We start from the raw sequence: 23,575 nt of genomic DNA, 5'->3' as shown, positions 1-23,575 counted from the left end.
TGTAAAACAGGACTAGTAAAGGTCTGTTAATACAGCACTAGTAATACAGGACTTGTAAAGATATGTTAATACAGGACTAGTAAAGGGCTGTTAATACAGGACTAGTAAAGGGCTGTTAATACAGGACTAGTAATACAGGACTAGTAAAGGTATGTTAATACAGGACTAGTAATACAGGACTAGTAAAGGTCTGTTAATACAGGACTAGCAATACAGGACTAGTAAAGATATGTTAATACAGGACTAGTAATACAGGACTAGTAAAGGTCTGTTAATACAGGACCAGTAATACAGGACTAGTAATACAGGACTAGTAAAGGTCTGTTAATACAGGACTAGTAATACAGGACTAGTAAAGGTCTGTTAATACAGGACTAGTAAAGGTCTGTTAATACAGGACTAGTAAAGGTAATACAGGACTAGTAATCTGTTACAGGACTAGTAAAGGTCTGTTAATACAGGACTAGTAATACAGGACTAGTAAAGGTCTGTTAATACAGGACTATTAAAGGTCTGTTAATACAGGACTAGTAAAGGTCTGTTAATACAGGACTAGTAAAGGTCTGTTAATACAAGACTAGTAATGGTCTGTTAATACAGGACTAGTAAAGGTCTGTTAATACAGGACTAGTAATACAGGACTAGTAAAGGACTGTTAGTACAGGACTAGTAAAGGTCCACTAATACAGGACTAGTAAAGGTCTGTTAATACAGGACTAGTAAAGTCTGTTAATAAAGGACTAGTAAAGGTCTGTTAATACAGGACTAGTAAAGGTCCACTAATACAGGACTAGTAAAGGTCTGTTAATACAGGACTAGTAAAGGTCTGTTAATACATGACCAGTAAAGGTCTGTTAATACAGGACTAGTAATACAGGAATAGTAAAGATCTGTTAACACATGACTAGTAAAGGTCTGTTAATACAGGACTAGTAAAGGTCTGTTAATACAGGACTAGTAAAGGTCTGTTAATACAGGACTAGTGAAACGTCTGTTTCTACAGGACTAGTAATACAGGACTAGTAAAGGTATGTTAATACAGGACTAGTAAAGGTCTGTTAATACAGGACTAGTAAAGGTCTGTTAATACAGGACTAGTAATACAGGACTAGTAAAGGTCTGTTAATACAGGACTAGTAAAGGTATGTTAATACAGGACTAGTAAAGAACAGTTAATAAAGGACTAGTAAAGGTATGTTAATACAGGACTAGTAAATGTCTGTTAATACAGGACTAGTAATACAGGACGAGTAAAGGTCTGTTAATACAGGACTAGTAAATGTCTGTTAATACAGGACTAGTAAAGGTCTGTTAATACAGGACTAGTAATGGTCTGTTAATACAGGACTAGTAAAGGTCTGTTAATACAGGACTAGTAATAAAGGACTAGTAAAGGTCTGTTAATACATGACTAGTAAAGATCTGTTAATACAGGACTAGTAAAGGTCTGTTAATACAGGACTAGTAAATGTCTGTTAATACAGGACTAGTAAAGGTCTGTTAATACAGGACTAGTAAAGGTCCACTAATACAGGACTAGTAAAGGTCTGTTAATACAGGACTAGTAAAGGTCTGTTAATACAGGACTTGTAAAGGTCTGTTAATACAGTACTAGTAATACAGGACTAGTAATACAGGACTAGTAAAAGTCTGTTAATACAGGACTAGTAAAGGACTGTTAATACAGGACTAGTAAAGGTATGTTAATACAGGACTAGTAAAGGTCCACTAATACAGGACTGTTAATACAGGACTAGTAAAGGTCTGGACTAGTAATACAGGACTAGTAAAGGTCTGTTAATACAGGACTAGTAAAGGTCTGTTAATACAGGACTAGTAATGGTCTGTTAATACAGGACTAGTAAAGGTCTGTTAATACAGGACTAGTAATACAGGACTAGTAAAGGTATGTTAATACAGGACTAGTAAAGGTATGTTAATAAAGGACTAGTAAAGGTCTGTTAATACAGGACTAGTAAAGGTCTGTTAATACAGGACTAGTAAAGGTCTGTTAATACAGGACTAGTAATGGTCTGTTAATACAGGACTAGTAAAGGTCTGTTAATACAGGACTAGTAATACAGGACTAGTAAAGGTCTGTTAGTACAGGACTAGTAAAGGTACACTAATACAGGACTAGTAATACAGGACTAGTAATACAGGACTAGTAAAGGTCTGTTAATACAGGACTAGTAAAGGTCTGTTAATACAGGACTAGTAAAGGTCTGTTAATACAGGACTAGTAATACAGGACTAGTAAAGGTCTGTTAATACAGGACTAGTAATACAGGACTAGTAAAGATATGTTAGTACAGGACTAGTAAAGGTCCACTAATACAGGACTAGTAAAGGTCTGTTAATACAGGACTAGTAAAGGTCTGTTATTACAGGACTAGTAAATGTATGTTAATACAGGACTAGTAAAGGTCCACTAATACAGGACTAGTAAACATCTGTTAATACAGGACTAGTAAAGGTCCACTAATACAGGACTAGTAAAGATCTGTTAATACAGGACTAGTAAAGGTCTGTTAATACAGGACTAGTAAAGGTCCTCTAATACAGGACTAGTAAAGGTCTGTTAATACAGGACTAGTAATACAGGACTAGTAAAGGTCTATTAATAAAGGACTAGTAAAGGTCTGTTAATACAGGACTAGTAAAGGTCTGTTAATACAGGAATAGTAAAGGTCTGTTAATATAGTACTAGTAAAGGTCTGTTAATACAGGACTAGTAAAGGTATGTTAATATAGTACTAGTAAAGGTCTGTTAATACAGGACTAGTAAAGGTATGTTAATACAGGACTAGTAAAGGTCCACTAATACAGGACTAGTAAAGGTCTGTTAATACAGGACTAGTAAAGGTCTGTTATTACAGGACTAGTAAATGTCTGTTAATACAGGACTAGTAAAGGTCCACTAATACAGGACTAGTAAACATCTGTTAATACAGGACTAGTAAAGGTCCACTAATACAGGACTAGTAAAGATCTGTTAATACAGGACTAGTAAAGGTCTGTTAATACAGGACTAGTAAAGGTCTGTTAATACAGGACTAGTAAAGGTCCTCTAATACAGGACTAGTAAAGGTCTGTTAATACAGGACTAGTAATACAGGACTAGTAAAGGTCTATTAATAAAGGACTAGTAAAGGTCTGTTAATACAGGACTAGTAAAGGTCTGTTAATACAGGAATAGTAAAGGTCTGTTAATACAGGACTAGTAAAGGTCCAGTGCACTAGTTTTGTGAACCAAAATAAAATAAAATAATTTTTTGGGTTATTATTTGGATTACAATTTTTGGGGGGTGATTTTCAAAGTGTGTTGCAGCCCCCTCAGCACCCCTAAAACCTGCAGCTATGCTCAAGAGGGACAAATTACAGTAATATTGCATCTCAGAAGGTCTTTTGGAAGTATGAGAGCACAGATGGTTTCTGCTAGGAGCAAACCAAACCTATGTATGCGGATGCCTTTACACACACACACACACACACACAGGACTAGTAAAGGTATGTTAATACAGGACTAGTAAAGGTCTGTTAATACAGGACTAGTAAAGATCTGTTAATACAGGACTAGTAAAGGTATGTTAATACAGGACTAGTAAAGGTCCACTAATACAGGACTAGTAAAGGTCTGTTAATACAGGACTAGTAAAGATCTGTTAATACAGGACTAGTAAAGGTCTGTTAATACAGGACTAGTAAAGGTCCACTAATACTGGACTAGTAATGGTCTGTTAATACAGGACTAGTAAAGGTCTGTTAATACAGGACTAGTAATACAGGACTAGTAAAGGTCTGTTAGTACAGGACTAGTAAAGGTACACTAATACAGGACTAGTTATACAGGACTAGTAAAGATCTGTTAATACAGGACTAGTAAAGGTCTGTTAATACAGGACTAGTAAAGGTCTGTTAATACAGGACTAGTAAAGGTCTGTTAATACAGGACTAGTAAAGGTCTGTTTATACAGGACTAGTAATACAGGACTAGTAAAGGTCTGTTAATACAGGACTAGTAAAGGTCTGTTAATACAGGACTAGTAATACAGGACTAGTAAAGGTCTGTTAATACAGGACTATTAAAGGTATGTTAATACAGGACTAGTAAAGGTCAGTTAATACAGGACTAGTAAAGGTATGTTAATACAGGACTAGTAAAGGTCTGTTAATACAGGACTAGTAATACAGGACTAGTAAAGGTATGTTAATACAGGACTAGTAAAGGTCTGTTAATACAGGACTAGTAAAGGTCTGTTAATACAGGACTAGTAAAGGTCTGTTAATACAGGACTAGTAAAGATCTGTTAATACAGGACTAGTAAAGGTATGTTAATACAGGACTAGTAAAGGTCTGTTAATACAGGACTAGTAAAGGTCTGTTAATACAGGACTAGTAATACAGGACTAGTAAAGGTCTGTTAATACATGACTAGTAAATGTATGTTAATACAAGACTAGTAAAGGTCTGTTAATACAGGACTAGTAAAGATCCACTAATACAGGACTAGTAAAGGTCTGTTAATACAGGACTAGTAAAGGTCCACTAATACAGGACTAGTAAAGGTCTGTTAATACAGTACTAGTAATACAGGACTAGTAATACAGGACTAGTAATACAGGACTAGTAAAGGTCTGTTAATACAGGACTAGTAAAGGCCTGTTAATACAGGACTAGTAAAGGTATGTTAATACAGGACTAGTAAAGGTCCACTAATACAGGACTAGTAAAGGTCTGTTAATACAGGACTAGTAAAGGTCCACTAATACAGGACTAGTAAACGTCTGTTAATACAGGACTAGTAAAGGTCTGTTAATACAGGACTAGTAATACAGGACTAGTAAAGGTCTGTTAATACAGGACTAGTAAAGGTCTGTTAATACAGGACTAGTAAAGGTATGTTAATACAGGACTAGTAAAGGTCTGTTAATAGAGGACTAGTAAAGGTCTGTTAATACAGGACTAGTAAAGGTCTGTAAATACAGGACTAGTAATGGTCTGTTAATACAGGACTAGTAAAGGTCTGTTAATACAGGACTAGTAATACAGGACTAGTAAAGGTCTGTTAGTACAGGACTAGTAAAGGTCTGTTATTATAGGACTAGTAAAGGTCTGTTAATACAGGACTAGTAATACAAGACTAGTAAAGGTCTGTTAATACAGGACTAGTAATACAGGACTAGTAAAGATCTGTTAATACAGGACAAGTAAAGGTCTGTTAATACAGGACTAGTAAAGGTCTGTTAATACAGGACTAGTAAAGGTCTGTTAATACAGGACTAGTAAAGGTCTGTTAATACAGGACTAGTAAAGGTCTGTTAATACAGGACTAGTAAAGGTCTGTTAATACAGGACTAGTAAAGGTCTGTTAGTACAGGACTAGTAAAGGTCTGTTAGTACAGGACTAGTAACGGTCTGTTAATACAGGACTAGTCAAGGTCTGTTAGTACAGGACTAGTAAAGGTCCACTAATACAGGACTAGTAAAGGTATGTTAATACAGGATTAGTAAAGGTCTGTTAATACAGGACTAGTAAAGATCTGTTAATACAGGACTAGTAAAGGTCTGTTAATACAGGACTAGTAAAGGTCTGTTAATACAGGACTAGTAATACAGGACTAGTAAAGTTCTGTTAATACAGGACTAGTAAAGGTCCACTAATACAGGACTAGTAAAGGTCTGTTAATACAGGACTAGTAAAGGTCTGTTAATACAGGACTAGTAAAGGTCTGTTAATACAGGACTAGTAAAGGTCCAGTGCACTAGTTTTGTGAACCAAAATAAAATAAAATCATTTTTTTGGTTATTATTTGGATTACAATTTTTTGGGGGGATTTTCAAAGTGTGTTGCAGCCCCCTCAGCACCCCTAAAACCTGCAGCTATAGTCAAGAGGGACAAATTACAGTAATATTGCATCTCAGAAGGTCTTTAGGAAGTATGAGAGCACAGATGGTTTCTGCTAGGAGCAAACCAAACCTATGTATGCGGATGCCTTTACACACACACACACACACACACACACACACACACACACACACACACACACACACACACACACACACACACACACACACACACACACACACACAGAGAACATTCAATGTCTCTTATTAATAAAGAGCACATAGTGCCAAATGAGCCCCTGTATGGATTCGTATTTGTACCATTAAAAAGGTCTGGCAGGGAATAAATGAGGATGGGTGATGTGATTCATCCTCATTGTCATTATGGATGTGTTCATGCTCGATGGAACACAGGCCTTTTGGATGAATACAAATACATATGGGTCAACACAGAAGGTTAATCATGTTTCATATTGGAACAACATGAACATAAGTTATCTTATATTATCAGCATTTGATACCTGAAAAATGATTGTGTCTTCACCATTTTGCCAATGCTGCTCATATGACTATAGTCTTAGATGGTCAGACACAGCTTTGTAGATATCCTAGTTGCATTGAGAAGATGTTGATGTTGAGAGGTTCGGGTTGTGGAGATGTGTCACCTGTTTCTTGACCTACGTTAGAGAGCAAGATGCATATCTCCCACAATCCTTTGCCATGTCCAGGACACTGTCAGGATTATAGTTCTGGGAAGATTTCTTGGCCTGTCATAACTGTGTCTTGTCCTCGTCCAAGGATGCAATCACAAATCAACCCCATGAATAGAAACTGAAAACTGCTTTCGCAAAAAATATGACATTTTGGGTAGGTGGTATAAAATCCCAGCAGGGTCTGAGGAACAGTTCACGTGGCTCTGCTCTGGTCATAAATATGTACATTTCTGCCTTACCCTTGTCAAACTGACAATCTTCTCTATCAGCTCAATAGAGACCAAGAAGTATAGTTCACTTGCAGACAGACAGTTTATTTTAACATTTCATTTATTATGATGCCCTTTTCAAAATTAATCCGTGTCACTGCTACATCTCCAAATGGTAAACTAGATGTAGAACAGTGGAGGCTGCTGTGGGGAGGACGGGTCATAATGTCTTGAACGGAGTGAATGTACTGTATTTGACACCATTCCACTGATTCCGCTCCACGAGCCCGTCCTCCCCAATTAAAGTGCCACCAGCCTCCTGTGGTATAGAAGTAGTGTTCACTCTCTCCCACCAGTATGAACCCCCAGCCGTCGGCACATTACAAATCCATGGCAAGTCTTCTCATGTTCCAGGAACTGGGAATAGCAACCTAGACATTTAACTGTCTCTCCTCACCAACCCACCGCCCCCTGTTTTTTTTCTCAATGTCGTCCCTGATAATGGCAGCCTGTGCTAATTTGTTTGTGGCCAAGTATAATGGAACATATGGAGATGAGTAGGAGGGGGTAAGGTTGGAGGAGGAACTTTTATGAGGGATTTGTATCTGAATAGTCTGGAGAGGAGAGAGGGAGTGAATGAATGAACAAGACAAGAGGAGAAGAAAGGGGGGAGCTGGTGGGATGATGACTTTGTGGAGACATTAGCTGGAGGTTTTCCTGTTGTTGTAGTGTTGTTTACCATGGCATCCTCCTCTCAGAACCAGCGGGCTGGAAGACAGGCTACACCAGGATCCATTTGAGAGGCAGGGAGGGAGGCAGGATAGAGAAAGGAAGACATTAAGGAGGAGGAGAGGCTGCCCTAATTGACTGCACATCTGCACAGAGCTGTACCTCCCTTCATCCCTACACCACACCAGAAGCCAGCCAGAAGCCATCTAGCCAGCCAGCCAGAAACCAGCCAGTGCCCTACAGGTCATTAGCAGGAGAGCTGCAGTCAGACACAAGGAGCTCCAGCTGCGCCCAAGGCCTGTCCCATCAGCCCTGGATAATGAACGTCAGACTGGGCCTGCAATGGGACTTTAATTAAAGGTTGTCACAGGTGCCCATTTTTATACATGCACTACTGTAGTCGAAGAAAGAAAAAACCAGCCACGGTTTTCTTAGGATTGCCTCTGAGAATAACATTGACGTATACATTGACACAGTGACTGAGTTAATCAGGAAGTGTATAAGGGATGTTCCTCCCACCGTGACAATTAAAACCTATCCAAACAAAAGAATGTGGATAGATGGCAGCATTCGCATAAAACTGAAAGCACGAACCACCGTATTTAAGGTGGGAATATGGTCTAGTACAAAAAGTCCAGGTATGCCCTCTATAAAGCAATTAAGAAGGAAAAACGTCAATACGGAGACAAAGTGGAGTTGCAATTCAATGACTCAGAGATGAGACATATGTGGCATGGATTCCAGACAATCATGGATAATAAAGGGAAAACCAGCCATGTCGTGGACACCAACGTCTTGCTCCTGGACAAGCTAAACACCTTATTTGCCCGCTTCGAGGAAAACACAGTGCCACCGCCGCTCCCCAGGAATGTGAGCTCTAGTTCTTTGTGGCCGACGTGGGTAAGACATTTAAGCGTGTTGACGCTCACAATGTTGCCGGCCCAGAAGCCATCTCTAGCCGCGTCCTCAGAGCATATGCAGATCATCTAGCTGGAGTGTTTTAGGACATATTCAATCTCTCCCTATCCCAGTCTGCTGTCTCCACTTGTTTCTAGATGTACACCATTGTTCTTGTACCCAAGAAAGTGAATGCACAGAACAAAATGACTATCGCCCCGTAGCATTCACTTCTGTCATCATGCTGTGCTTTGAGAGGACAGTTAAGGATCATATCACCTCTACCTTACCTGACACTCTAGACTCACTGCAATTTGTATACCACCCCAATAGATCCACAGGATGACGCAATTGCCATCGCACTGCACACTGTCCTATCCCATCTGGACAAGATAAATATCTATGTAAGAATGCTGTTCATTGACTATTGCTCAGCCTTAAACACCAGCTAAGCTCGGGTCCCTGGGTCTGAACCCCGCTAGGTCCTGGACTTCCTGACGGGCTGCCCGCAGGTGGTTAAGGTAGGCAACAACACCTCCACTACACTGATCCTCAACACAGGGACCCCACAAGGTTGTGTGTTCAGCTCCTTCCTGTGCTCCCTGTTCACCGATGACTGCATGGCCATGTACGCCTCCAACTCAATCATCATGTTTGCAGACGACACTACAGTGGTAAGCCTTATTACCAACAATGATGAGACAGCCTCAGGAGGCTGAAGAAATTCGTCTTGTCCCTTACGACCCAAACTTTTACAGACACACCATTGAGAGCATTCTGTCGGGCTGTATCATCGCTTGGTACGGCAAATGCACCATCCGCAACCACATGGATCTCCAGAAGGTGGTGCAGTCTGCCCAACGCATCACCAGGGGCATACTGCCTGCCCTCCAGGACATCTACAGCACCTGGTGTCAAAGGAAGGCCAAGAAGATCATCAAAGACCTCAGCCTCCAGAGCCACGGCCTGTTCATCCCGCTTCCATCCAGAAGGTGAGGTCAGTATAGGTGTATCAAAGCCGGGACCGAGAGACTGAAAAACAGCTTCTATCAAAAGGACATCAGAATGTTAAAAAGTCACCACTAGCCGGCCTCCACCCAGGTCCCCGCCCTGAACTTGTCCCCGCCCTGTCACTAGCCAGCTACCACACGGTTATTCATCCATGCACCTTAGAGACTGCTGCCCTGTGGACATAAACATGGAACACTGGTCACTTTAATAATGGAGCACAGATGACTTTAATAATGTTTACATACTGTTATACCCAATTCATATGTATATACTCTGTAACGGTTTTCTTCCTGGGAAGGAGAGGAGGACCAAAATGCAGCGTGGTTATTTATAAACATATTTAATGAAAGATGAAAACGTTAACACAATACAAAATAAGAAAACGTGGAAAAACCAAAACAGTCCTAACTGGTGCAAAACACAGAGACACAACAATCAACCACAAGATACCTAAAGAACATGGCTGCCTAAATATGGTTCCCAATCAGAGACAATGATAAACACCTGCCTCTGATTGAGAACCACTCTAGGCAACCATAGACTTACATAGAACACTCAACTGAACACAACCCCATAGACTACAAAACCCCTAGACAAAACAAGACACATAAATCACCCATGTCACACCCTGGCCTAACCAACGTAATAAAGAAAACACAGAATACTAAGGCCAGGGCGTGACATACTCTATTGTAGTCAAGGCCATCTTATTCAACTATTGTTATACACATACTATTCTGTCTTACACATTCTTCAGATATCCTACATATTCTATCCACATACTGGCCATAATGTTTTTACGTGCCATCAACAGTGCCTTCGGAAAGTATTCAGACCCCTTGATTTTTTCCACATTTTGTTACATTACAGCCTTATTCTAAAATAGGTTAAATAAAATAAAAACTACACACAATAAACCATAATGACAAAGCAAAATACGTTATTAGACATTTTTGCATATTTATATAAAACAAACAAAAAACAATGCCGTATTTACATAATTATTTAGACCCTTTCCTATGAGACTCGAAATTGAGCTCAGGTGCATCTAGTTTATATTGATCATCCTTGAGATGTTTCTAGAACTTGATTGGAGTCCACCTGTGGTAAATTAATTGATTGGAAATGATTTGGAAAGGCACACACCCCTTTATATAAGGTCACACAGTTGACCGTGCATGTCAGAGCAAAAACCAAGACTTGAGGTGGAAGGAATTGCTGGTAGAGCTCCAGGACAGGATTGTGTTGAGGTACAGACCTGGGGAAGGGTACCAACACTTTTATGTAGAATTGAAGGTCCCCAAGAACACAGTGGCTTCATCATTCTTAAATGGAACAAGTTTGGAACCACCAAGACTCTCCCTAGAGCTGGCCACCTGGCCAAACTGAGCAATTGGGGGAGAAGGGCCTTAGTCAGGGAGGTGACCAAGAACCCAATGGTCACTCTGACAGAGCTCTAGAGTTCCTCTGTGGAGATGGGAGTACCTTCCAGTGACCTCTGGTGGCTTTGAGGCAAGTCTCGGAATGTCCTTGAATGGCCCAGCCACAGCCTGGACTTGAATCCAATTGAGCATCTCTGGAGAGACCTAAAAATAGCTTTACAGCAACACTCCCTATTCGACCCGACAGAGCTTGAGAGGGTCTGCAGAGAAGAATGGGAGAAACTCCCCAAATAGAGGTGTGCCAAGTTTGTAGCCCATTCCAAAGACACGAGGCTGTAATCGCTGCCAAAGGTGCTTCAACAAAGTACTGAGTAAAGGGTCTAAATACTTATGTAAATGTGATATTTCAGATTCTTTTTTTACAAATACATTAGCAAAACATTATAAGACCTGTTTTTGCTTTGACGTTATGGGGTATTGTGTGTAGATTGATGAGGGGGGAGAAACAATTAAATCATTTTTAGAATAAGACTGTAACGTAACACAATGTTAAAAAAGTCCAGGGGTCTGAATACTTTCCGAAGTCACTGTGTGTATATTTATACTCCAGGCAGACACTGACATTGCTCATCCTAATATTTCTAGATTTCTTAATTCCATTATTTTACTTTCTAGATTTGTGTGTATTGGTGTAAATGTTTAGATATTACTGCACTGTTGGATCTAGGAATACAAGCATTTTGCTACACCTGCAATGACATATCTTAAATACACTGCTCAAAAAAATAAAGGGAACACTAAAATAACACATCCTAGATCTGAATGAATGAAATATTATTATTAAATACTTTTTTCTTTACATAGCTGAATGTGCTGACAACAAAATCACACAAAAATTATCAATGGAAATCAAATTTATCAACCCATGGAGGTCTGGATTTGGAGTCACACTCAAAATTCAAGTGGAAAACCACACTACAGGCTGATCTAACTTTGATGTAATGTCCTTAAAACAAGTCAAAATGAGGCTCAGTAGTGTGTGTGGCCTCCACGTGCCTGTATGACCTCCCTACAACGCCTGGGCATGCTCCTGATGAGGTGGTGGATGGTCTCCTGAGGGATCTCCTCCCAGACCTGGACTAAAGCATCTGCCAACTCCTGGACAGTCTGTGGTGCAACGTGGCGGATTGGATGGAGCGAGACATGATGTCCCAGATGTGCTCAATTGGATTCAGGTCTGGGGAACGGGCGGGCCAGTCCATAGCATCAATGCCTTCCTCTTGCAGGAACTGCTGACACACTCCAGCCACATGAGGTCTAGCATTGTCTAGCATTAGGAGGAACCCAGGGCCAACCGCACCAGCATATGGTCTCACAAGGGGTCTGAGGATCTCATCTCGGTACCTAATGGCAGTCAGGCTACCTCTGGCAAGTACATGGAGGGCTGTGCGGCCCACCAAAGAAATGCCCTCCCACACCATGACTGACCCACCGCCAAACCGGTCATGCTGGAGGATGTTGCAGGCAGCAGAACGTTCTCCACGGCGTCTCCAGACTCTGTCACGTCTGTCACATGTGCTCAGTGTGAACCTGCTTTCATCTGTGAAGAGCACAGGGCGCCAGTGGCGAATTTGCCAATCTTGGTGTTCTCTGGCAAATGCCAAACGTCCTGCACGGTGTTGGGCTGTAAGCACAACCCCCACCTGTGGATGTCGGGCCCTCTGTCTCTGACCGTTTGAGCAGACACATGCACATTTGTGGCCTGCTGGAGGTCATTTTGCAGGGCTCTGGCAGTGCTACTCCTGCTCCTCCTTCCACAAGGCGGAGGTAGCAATCCTGCTGCTGGGTTGTTGCCCTCCTACGGCCTCCTCCACGTCTCCTGATGTACTGGCCTGTCTCCTGGTAGCGCCTCCATGCTCTGTACACTACGCTGACAGACACAGCAAACCTTCTTGCCACAGCTCGCATTGATGTGCCATCCTGGATGAACTGCACTACCTGAGCCACTTGTGTGGGTTGTAGACTCCGTCTCATGCTACCACTAGAGTGAAACCACCGCCAGCATTCAAAAGTGAGCAAAACATCAGCCAGGAAGCATAGGAACTGAGAAGTGGTCTGTGGTCACCACCTGCAGAACCACTCCTTTATTGGGGGTGTCTTGCTAATTGCCTATAATTTTCACCTGTTGTCTATTCCATTTGCACAACAGCATGTGCAATTTATTGTCAATCAGTGTTGCTTCCTACGTGGAAAGTTTGATTTCACAGAAGGGTGATTGACTTGGAGTTACATTGTGTTGTTTAAGTGTTCCCTTTATTTTTTTGAGCAGTGTATGTGTACCAATCAAATTTGATTTGATACGAATTGGCTGTACGACGTCATTAATGTGTCCGTAAATAGACAAATTAGCCTATTAGGCATCAAAACATCTCATGTATATGTATAGTAAAGCATAATGGTCCGTGCTATCCTGGATCCTTGGGAAGTCCCTAACTCATTGTAGTTGAAATGGTAAAGGTTAGGGTTAAGGTTAGCGTTAGGGTAGGGATGTCCCTAAGATCCCGGAAAGCACTGACAAAAGCCGTATTGTCTCCTTTGCCATTTCCCTTTGCCTGTGGAGGTGGTGTACATAGTGCCTTGTTTTTCTCCACAGTGTTAAGATGAGGGCAGACCTTGTTCCTCTGGTGTTTCCTCACTGGTCACACACTGACCTATTCAACAGACAAGGGCCATCACTGACCCTGACATTCACAAACAATGTTCCTTTTTTTCTCTCTCTCACTCTCTCTCTTTTTTCTGGTTGAAGAGCATTAGATAAGAAAGCCGTTGTTGATAAGCAGTCGAAGGGCGGGCAGCAGCTGAGTGGTTCAGTGTGGAGCAGAAGTGAAGAAGTTAGCATGGACTACATGCTGGCACACTCCTCCATGCCAGATGGTAGATGTAGCGGTTTCACCTGGGTAAACACATTTGCTGAGTCTGTTTGTGTTTGCTCCGGGATGAAGCCGCCCTGAGACACTGCAGGCAGGAAACAAAATGGTGCGTTTGATCCACAGCTCAGGCTTTACAGAGGGGCGGTGGGACTTGTCACATTCCTTACACACCTACACAGTACACACACAACTGTTGGTTTGATACTCTCAATGTTTTGATCACAGCGGTTGTAGTCTGTCTGATGTCTGGATGTGTTACAGTATGTTAGTATGCCAGAAGTGTCAGTGACTTCATTGTGTCCCCATATGAGCAGGTATGTGTGTGTGGTCATTTTAGACAACACTCTAATGCGTGCTCATGAGGGCAAACAGGTGGCTATTTAGAGCCATGTGGGTTTTTTTAAATCATCAATTAAGTGTCTGTCACAGCTTTAGTGGTCTACAGTGCCTGCCTGGTTCTCTGCAGTGCGGTCAGAGTTATGCTGTCCTCAGAGTGAGTGGGTGCTGCAGTTCTCTGTTATGTACTGAGGGTTTTCATTGTGTCTGAGTGATGCTTCATTGGCCTGCTACTGTATGTGTGGCAGGGGCTCTGGGTAGCCATTCTTCCAAGCTGGAAGTGGACACAGGAGATGACATGTGGCAATATCTGCTGAATGCAGTCTGTCTTGTATTCCAAGAAGTTTGTTGTTGAGTGTTTAAGCTGAACACACAAGTGTCCTCATATATATATGTTATACCAGAGGATGTTATTGAATGAAACACACACACACACGCACGCACGCACGCACGCACGCACGCACGCACGCACGCACGCACGCACGCACGCACGCACGCACGCACGCACGCACGCACGCACGCACACACACACACACACACACACACACACACACACACACACACACACACACACACACACACACACACACACACACACACACACACACACACACACACACACACACACACACACACACACACGCACACACACACACACACCAAGAGAGCGAGTGAAACAACAGGTGTTCTCACTGCTACACTGTGGCTCTCTGTGGAATAACTATGCTAAGGTATTGTGGAACACAGCAAACACATCCACAATGTGTTACACAGTACCTGCCAAAGACTGAACCTAGTATCTGTAGGCTTCCTTAATTCAACATGAAGGTTAACCTGCTCCAAAAAGTTTGACTAGGTAAAAGTTTTCTGAACATAGTGCCTCTTACACTATATCTACATTCTTAGCCTTAAAAAAAAATCCTGTACTAAATCATCTCTGTACTATGTTAAACTTACACCTTCTGGTGGGTTGACTCTATTAGTCTCTTTACTGGTTTAACTACCCTCCCCGCCCTTGTGCGACCTGCCACTGGGCTAGGGGCCATAGTAACTAACGGTGGCTCTGGCCTTAGATCATTGATCAGAGGTGAGTTTGAAGGAATCAGCTCCAGAATCTCAGAGGTGCTTCCCCGGTCATTTTCCTCAAGAAAACAAGGTTCTTCTGGGTCTGACTTTCCATCCGATGTCCAGAGTTCGGAGTAATCGCTTGAATCCTCCGCCAGCCAGGATGCACTTTCCTCCCCAGAGTCCTCCATGTCTTCCCTGTCCAGTCCATCGCCGGAGTGGGTGGCCTCTCCTGCATCTACATTGATTGAAGGCCCTGCAGCATCACTGTCATTGAAGTGTACTGAATCATCAATTTCAAATGGCAGGAAATTCACCTGCAGCAGTAGATTCCTGTGAACCACTTTCTCTCTGCCATAACGATCTTGGATTATGTACGTGTGAGTTTGTGGATTGACTGAAGTCACTGTGAAAATCTCGGGGTTCCACTTGTCAGCCAACTTGCGGCGGCCCCTTTCACCCTTGTTGGCGATGAGGACACGATCCCCCATGGACAAACCGACGCCTTTAACCCGCTTGTCATACTCCCGACCTTGTCGTCTCTGTTGCTTGTCAGTGTGCCTTTGGGCAACACTCATAGCTTCCTTCAGCCCAGTGATCAGAGTCTCGACATACTTGTTGCAATCCACAACACTGGAGTCATCCAAAACATTGCGGAACATAACATCCACTGGTAGCCGAGGGACTCTACCAAACATGAGAAAGAATGGAGCATAGCCCGTAGTCTCGTGAACAGTGGCATTGTAGGCAAATGTTAATGACTGGATTTGTTCAGGCCAATGTTCTTTGGTTTTCAAGGGCAGACTCCTGAGCATGCTACCTAAAGTCCTGTTGAAGCGTTCAGTTTCTCCATTCCCCATTGGGTGATATGCTGTGGTTCTGGACTTTTGGACACCGGAGAGCTTAAGCAGTTCTGCTATTAGCTCACTCTCAAAATTTGCGCCTTGATCAGTATGGATCCTTGATGCAAAGCCGTAGACACAGAAGACATGATCCCACAGTTTACGAGCTACTTGCTTGGCTGTCTGGTTTCTGCATGACTTCAGCAGTGGTCAAAGAGGTTATCTCCTGGGGATAAGAAGCCCAACGGAAGGCATCTTGGACATCATCATTCAGTGTCCCAACAGCCTCAGACAGAAGTGCTAGGTAGGACTCCCTCATCAGTCTCTGCGCGACAGTCACTGCAAAGGGATCGCGGCTCAGTGCATCTGCTACTGTGTTCTTGCTGCCTGGGATACGCTTCAAATCAAAGTTGTACGGTGCCAGCTTGGCAACCCATCTTTGCTCGCAAGCGTCCAGCTTGGGTTTTGTCATGATGTACGTTAACGGGTTACTATCTGTCCAGACAGTGAACTCGTGCCCCTTAAGCCAGTGACTGAATTTCTCACACACACTCCATTTCAGTGCTAGAAATTCAAGTCTGTGTGCCGGGTACCTTCTCTGCGACTTACTCAGTGTCTTGCTCGCAAATGCTACGGGCCTTGCCTTATCTTCACCTTCAGGTACTTGGCAAAGCACAGCCCCAAGACCATCCAAGGAAGCGTCAGTTGTTAATGCTTCCAAAAGTCCTGACCCAGTGTCTACACTGAGCACAAAATCTCATACGTTTTCTCAAGATCATCAAATTCTTTCTTGAAATGTGCAGACAGATTCTAATAAACTATCAATCCTCAGTCTCACTAATTGTGATAGATATGGCTAAATCTGATTTTGTCACCCTTTTTATGGAATATCATTATACCTTCAGTTCATTTCTTTTGCATCTTTGAAACTTCAAAGGGCTTCGATATTTCTTCAAGCCCATTTTAGGTTCTAAAACTTGATTCTCCATTTTGCAAAGAGAACATAAAATTAGAGAAGAAGATTAACGGCTCAGGATTAATCAAATGCTTAATGTTGGTTTATGAGGAGACACTGTCCTCTATGCAGATGCCCAACAGGGCACAGTAGAGCAACACATTTAGCACAGATATAGACTTCTCCAGTGACTGAAGATTTAACCGGAAGACTGGTTCTACCTTCGCTGCTCCCACTGAAAGTCTCTAAGGGGAATAGTGTTATGTGCCGACGTGCTGGGTCACGCAGGGGAGAAGAGCCCAGATCTGTCACAGAACATTAGCTGATGGAATTAGCAGGCGTTCATTAGCACATTAATGAAAGTGAGCCTCAGAGGAGAGGATCTTCCCTTCAGAACAGAAACATGCTGCGGTGGCTCACCATCTGCAGACAGACATACAGGGAAGATCTCAATTTCATACTGCTCGTGTCCTCCCTCTATCCTCGTCTCCTTCTCAAAACCCATCGGATGAGAAAGCAAGAGGTCCCTCAGTTCTGACCTTCTCCTCCGATTTTGAGGAGAGAGTACACGAGGAGTATGCATTTGAGGTCTTCCTATACAGACACATCGTCAGCGGTTACCCCCACTGACTGGAAGAAAGGGGAAATTGACACGGTTTCACTTGAGGGATGTCGGCTAATCCTGTCCAGAAACAAAGATTTTGGCCTTGAGGAAGCTGAGAAGTGTTGTCTGGGGAGAGGAGCGTTAAATGTTTTTTTCGTTCACTTAATCATGAGACTGCATACTTATTAGTGTCCTAACTATTCAGTTACTCAGTCCTCATGTAGATATTGGAACATCTTCATTCTTGCATCTGGTTTCTTTGTCCTGGACTAAACATGAGAGCGAGTAGGGAAATAAATTCAACCCCTGTTATACGTGTGGTAGTATAACCTTCTATTGCAGTAGAATCTTTTAGTCTTTACGTTCTGTTGAGACCAGTATTGATATGACTTAATGAGAATGTATCCCAATAACTGACTTGCGCGGGTGGCCTTGAATGTGAACAGGCCTTACTGTTATGCATTACCACTATGTTGGGGATCTGAGGGGCTTCCCTGATCAGGTCACGTGGTCAGGAAAACTTAGGGCTGTACTCATTGCATTGGTAGTAAATAAGGATGTGTGTGGGAGTTCCTTTAGTGGCGTTAGTAGTCTGTAACAGTGTCAGTACTGTGAACTGTGTGATCACACAGCCAGACAGACACAGTGTGTGAACCTACTGCTGCTGGGTCGTCTGCTGTACTCCTCCATATGTTCCCCACCACCAGAGCCTCAGTGGAACATGCCCTGATGATGAGCTGAGAGACAGAACACAGTTTTGGCCCCCGGCTTTTACTTTACCATATCTTTCATTATGGTCCCTCCTCACAGGGCCGTCCTTCTGCTAGATCAGCATTGTAGTCTCTCCTCACAGGGCCGTCCTCCTGATAGATCAGCATTGTAGTCTCTCCTCACAGGGCCGTCCTCCTGATAGATCAGCATTGTAGTCTCTCCTCACAGGGCCATCCTCCTGATAGTTCAGCATTGTAGTCTCTCCTCACAGGGCCGTCCTCCTGATAGATCAGCATTGTAGTCTCTCCTCACAGGGCCGTCCTCCTGATAGATCAGCATTGTAGTCTCTCCTCACAGGGCCGTCCTCCTGATAGATCAGCATTGTAGAGGAACATAGAGGGTGCAAAGGATGACACTTTCATTACGGCTCTGCATCCGCAGCACAAATCCTTTGAGCACCTAACCTAATGAAAAAGCCTGCGCTATAGTGCTGTATAAGGCTTTGTATGTCTTTCTGCGCTCTGTTGAGACAGAGGGTTCAGCTTTTATGTTGTTATGGAATCCAGTGTAACTGCAGGAACTATCCACTGGCAGAGGCTCAGTTCATTCATTCCTATTGACGTTCGGGAGGTTCTTGTGTTTGTAGTTTTGAAAAGGATTTGAAAATCGTTGCGTCCTCCCATCATCAGCTGTGTTTGCTTTTCAGAACTAGATAGTTGTGCTCACGCTCCATAGATCCATCTTTAACAAACTTACAAGGCTTAGCAACAAATCAATACACTCCTCGATCAATACACAGACAGGCAAACTGCTTTTCTTGGGCCTGTAAACTTGTTCTTGGGGGATAAATCAAATCCATTCTCTCTTTTCTATTTCATAACCCCTTAATTATATTTCTTGAAATACCACGGACCTAATTTCCCCTCCTGTAGTCCAGGGGTCACCGCCCTCTTGCTGTTCTCCAGGCAGAGTTGTCTGTGAATGTTACATTGGCTGGCTGTTATCACTGAATTGTGACACTGGTCATATCTCTGTTCCGATCTGTAATCTAAAGAAACCACTAGAGGGCAGTAGTCTAACTGGTGTATCCCAGAGTAACACTAAACCATAGTGGTGTAGTATGCTGTAATGGTGGTTAGAACCAGATGGGCCAGCGGCAAAGTCAAAATAGACTATATTGTCAAATTTGATGAAAACAAAATGTCATTTTTTTTGTCTTAATTCAAGGTTATGCTTAATCATAAGGTTAGCAGTGTGGTTAAGGTTAGGATTAGGTCTATACAGGTTTCAAATCCGATTTGAAGAAGAGATATTGTAGAAATAGGCAGGTTATACAGCTTTGCCGGTTGCCCAGATAGTGACGGCCTGTAATGGCGAAGCGTGTTCGGAATGACGTGATGTTTTCTTCTTCTGTTAGCAGTATGTCTCCGTCGCTACGGAGACAGAACCCACCTCCATTGACTTTGTCCTACATTCTAACCCAATACTAATCATAATGAGCAACTGACATATTTTGGTACAATGATGGACTAGTCCTTCATCAACAAGAGGACAAGGTACAGGCATGGCAACACATCCACTGTGTGTCAGATGATAATCACTCCCATGTCCTTGCATGCTACATTATGATAACATGTTGCTCATTAGAAGAGCCTAGTGTGTGGCTGGGGCACAGCTGTACCAGCTTGGCCATATGTAGGGCTCCTCCTGTCCTGTTCTCCCCCTGGCTGGGTGACGTGCATGGGTACGTGTGGTGTGGGTGGCAGTAGGCTCTGGTGCTGCCAGATGAGCTCTCCGTGACAGCTGGATGCAAGCCGGTCAGTCGTCCTGGGTTTACCTGTCAGCCTGAGTTTCCCTCCATCGTTTAAAGCACTGCTGGCAGCTCTTCTGTCCGCCTCCTCTACTCTCCTTCTGTCACTCTCCCTCCTCTCTTCCCCTCCTCTCTCTCCTCTCTCACCCTCATCTTCCTCCTCCCTCCCTCATCTCTCACCCTCCTCTCTTCCCCTCCTCTCTCTCCTCTCTCACCCTCATCTTCCTCCTCTCTCCCTCATCTCTCACCCTCCTCTCTCTCCTCTCTCACTCTCTTCCTCCTCTCTCCCCCTCCTCTCCCTCCTCTCTCACTCTTTCCCTTCCCACCCTCCTCTCTTCCCCTCCTCTCTCTCCTCTCTCACCCTCATCTTCCTCCCCTCTCCCTCTTCTCTCCCCCTCCTGTCCCTCCTCTCTCACTCTCTTCCTCCTCTCTCCCCCTCCTCTCCCTCATCTCTCACCCTCATCTTCCTCCCCTCTCCCTCATCTCTCACCCTCCTCTCTCTCCTCTCTCACTCTCTTCCTCCTCTCTCCCCCTCCTCTCCCTCCTCTCTCACTCTTTCCCTTCCCACCCTCCTCTCTCCCCCTTCTCCTCCTCACCCTCCTCTCCCTCCTCTCTCCCCAGCTTCTCTTTCTCCTCTCCAGCACAGGGCTCTGAGCACCAATATCCTCCACATCCTCTCCTCTCTCTCCCTGCATGTCCTTTGTCTCTCCTCTTCATCCCTACCCTCTCCCTTCTCGATGAGGATGCTCTACTCCAATCCAGGGCTGGATGTCACATTTCATCGGATTTTTAAATCCCTGTACACAGTCAGATGCCTGGCTCTACCCGTTTTCCTGTCTCTAACAACTCCCCCTTCTCAACCTGCTGGGCTTGTCCTGTGCTTCTGTTCATGAATCATGAGTAATCAACACAGTGGTTAACATCATTTGTGCATAATAAACAAGAAATCATCTGATAGTTCATCTATATTTTATAAGAAGTTCTCTATTGAAAATGTCTACTTTACAAGCGAAAAAGGGAGGCTTAAACAACTAACTATTGTTTGTTTAATAGATTTTGACACAAAATGACTACTCAAGCATATTATGTCCTAACTGTTTCATTTTGTTTTCATTTCATTTTCTTACCTGACCCCGTGTCACAATAATTTGTCAGCCTTTTCCAGCCTACTTTGATTTATTAGTGTTGTGCAGAGGTGTTATGTGAACAAACAGCGTATGGTCCTGTCATTTATCATCACAATTCACTATGTGCACCGAAGTTCAAATAACAGCATGGGAATTATTAATGATTCTAACATAAACATAATTAATCAGTCACAACATTTCATTAGTAACCAAGTAATACAACTAGAGCTCTCTCCCTCATACTCTCTCACAATCTGTTTCTATACATGCACTCACTCAAGCACACCGGTATTTATACACACAGCGTCTTCTAATCTGTGTATGTTAAGTGACAGGTGGTAAATAGTGTGCTAATATGCTAGGAATCTCACTAAATGCATAGCATTAGGAAAGCCAACACACAGCTTGCACCACAGCATCATTGAAGGTTAAGTCCTTTTGTAGAGGGAGTTTGGGGATTTTAAGTGCATGAGCTACCCAAATTAATATGATTATATACTCACATAATTGAGCTCTACTGGTTGTTTTAAAACAACACAACTAAGTGAGATCCATCTTGTTAAGCTTGTCACACCCAATGTAAAACAAACTTGTGCTCCAAAGCAATGGACTAGATATAGTTTGTCCCTAACCACTGATCTGGGGTCAGATACTTTCTGATCCCCGTTATGGTTAATGTTATTATTGGACAATGATGTAATCTGATCCCCCTTATGGTTAATGTTATTATTGGACGATGAGGTAATCTGATCCCCCTTATGGTTAATGTTATTATTGGACGGTGATGTAATCTGATCCGCCTTATGGTTAATGTTATTATTGGACGGTGATGTAATCTGATCCTCTTTATGGTTAATGTTATTATCGGACGATGATGTAATCTGATCCCCCTTATGGTTCATGTTATTATTGGACGGTGATGTAATCTGATCCCCTTTATGGTTAATGTTATTATTGGACGATGAGGTAATCTGATCCAGGATATGTGGTTGGACTGGAGACAACTTCTACCTTAAAAAATATAAGTTTAATGTAATTTGACCCACAAGGATTAACCCATTGTTAAAACAGTGGGTTAGTTAGTGGAGTACTCCCTCTGGTTGTTTTTCCAAGACAGTGAGCGTCATCCCCAACCCTTAATCCTACACAGTCACACCTATGGGACAGTTGTATATAAACTCAGCTCTGACAGAACACTGGCATTAAGCTTTGGTGAAGGAGTAATCTAAGGAATCTCTACAGCTAAAGCCAAGGACCCATCCAAAGTGTCTCCAAACTTTTATGAAAGATGGACCACAGGCCCACTCTTAGCCTGCTGCTGCTGCTTCTGGGCCTATCACAGGCCAGTGGAAATGAGATCCATGATGAGCTGGACCATGTGTCCATCACTTCAACGATCCTGGTGTCCAACAATGGAACTAATGAGCTTCTGCTGGAAGGAGACATTCTGGCTCCTAGAACCAGGAACGCCATGAAGTGCTTTAGCAGCCAGTACAGCTGTCTGTGGAGGAAGTCGATTGACGGCTTGGTGTACGTGCCGTACATCCTCAGCAATGTATATTCCAGCTTGGAGGTAGAGACGATTGAGACATCCATGAAGTACTTCCATGGCAAGACCTGCATCCGCTTCATCCCACGTCGGAGACAGACTGCCTACCTGGACATTCAGAGCAGTGGCGGGTGTTTCAGTTCCATGGGGACTGTTGGGGACAGGCAGACATTGTCTCTTGCACAGTTTGGCTGTGTTCAACATGGTATCATCCAGCATGAGCTGCTTCACTCCCTGGGCTTCCACCACGAGCACAACAGGAGTGACCGTGACCAGTATATCAGGATCAACTGGCAATACATCTATAACTACGCCATCGATAACTTCCAGAAACAGGACACCAACAACCTGAATACTGCATACGACTACTCCTCTGTCATGCACTATGATAGAACCGCTTTCACTAACAACTACGGAAAGGAAACCATCACTCCCGTCCCAGACCCATCTGTGGCCATCGGACAGAGACAGGGCATGTCCGACATTGATGTCCTGAGAGTCAACAAGCTCTACCAATGCTAAGAGGAAGAGCCACATGTGAAAATTAGTTAAGTTGAATAGTGTATACTTCCATGTGCTGACTGATGTTTAATTATGTGTTTGTGTGTTTGTGTGTATCCTTTTAGTAATCCTGGGTGGTAATAAAGCGTGGTTATGGTTTTAAAAAGTGCATGAGTTTGATAATTATGAGTGGGATATTTATCAATTTGATTGGGTACTGTAATTATTAACTGCAGATCTTGGTGGTTGGTGTTATTCCGAAGAGGTCCAACTGCAGATTGTTCTAACATTAGTCCTATTTAAGTAATTCATCTAAAAATATCATCATCCTTTTCTGTCATTAATGAGGTGGGTGG

The 23,575-nt window shown here is 43.0% G+C and overlaps 1 protein-coding gene across 1 annotated transcript; it reads left to right on the top strand.

Annotated features, from left to right (window-relative positions):
- The first annotated feature begins 22,457 nt into the window (after window positions 1-22,457).
- On the top strand, window positions 22,458-23,240 carry LOC139382410 (low choriolytic enzyme-like). The gene has a single exon (XM_071126437.1). The coding sequence runs from the start codon at window positions 22,458-22,460 to the stop codon at window positions 23,238-23,240; it is 783 nt and encodes a 260-aa protein (XP_070982538.1).
- The last annotated feature ends 335 nt before the right edge of the window (window positions 23,241-23,575 follow it).

This window comes from Oncorhynchus clarkii, chromosome 24, assembly GCF_045791955.1.
Source record: "Oncorhynchus clarkii lewisi isolate Uvic-CL-2024 chromosome 24, UVic_Ocla_1.0, whole genome shotgun sequence".
Lineage (NCBI taxonomy): Eukaryota > Metazoa > Chordata > Actinopteri > Salmoniformes > Salmonidae > Oncorhynchus > Oncorhynchus clarkii.
This window is presented reverse-complemented; position numbering and strand designations above follow the sequence as displayed.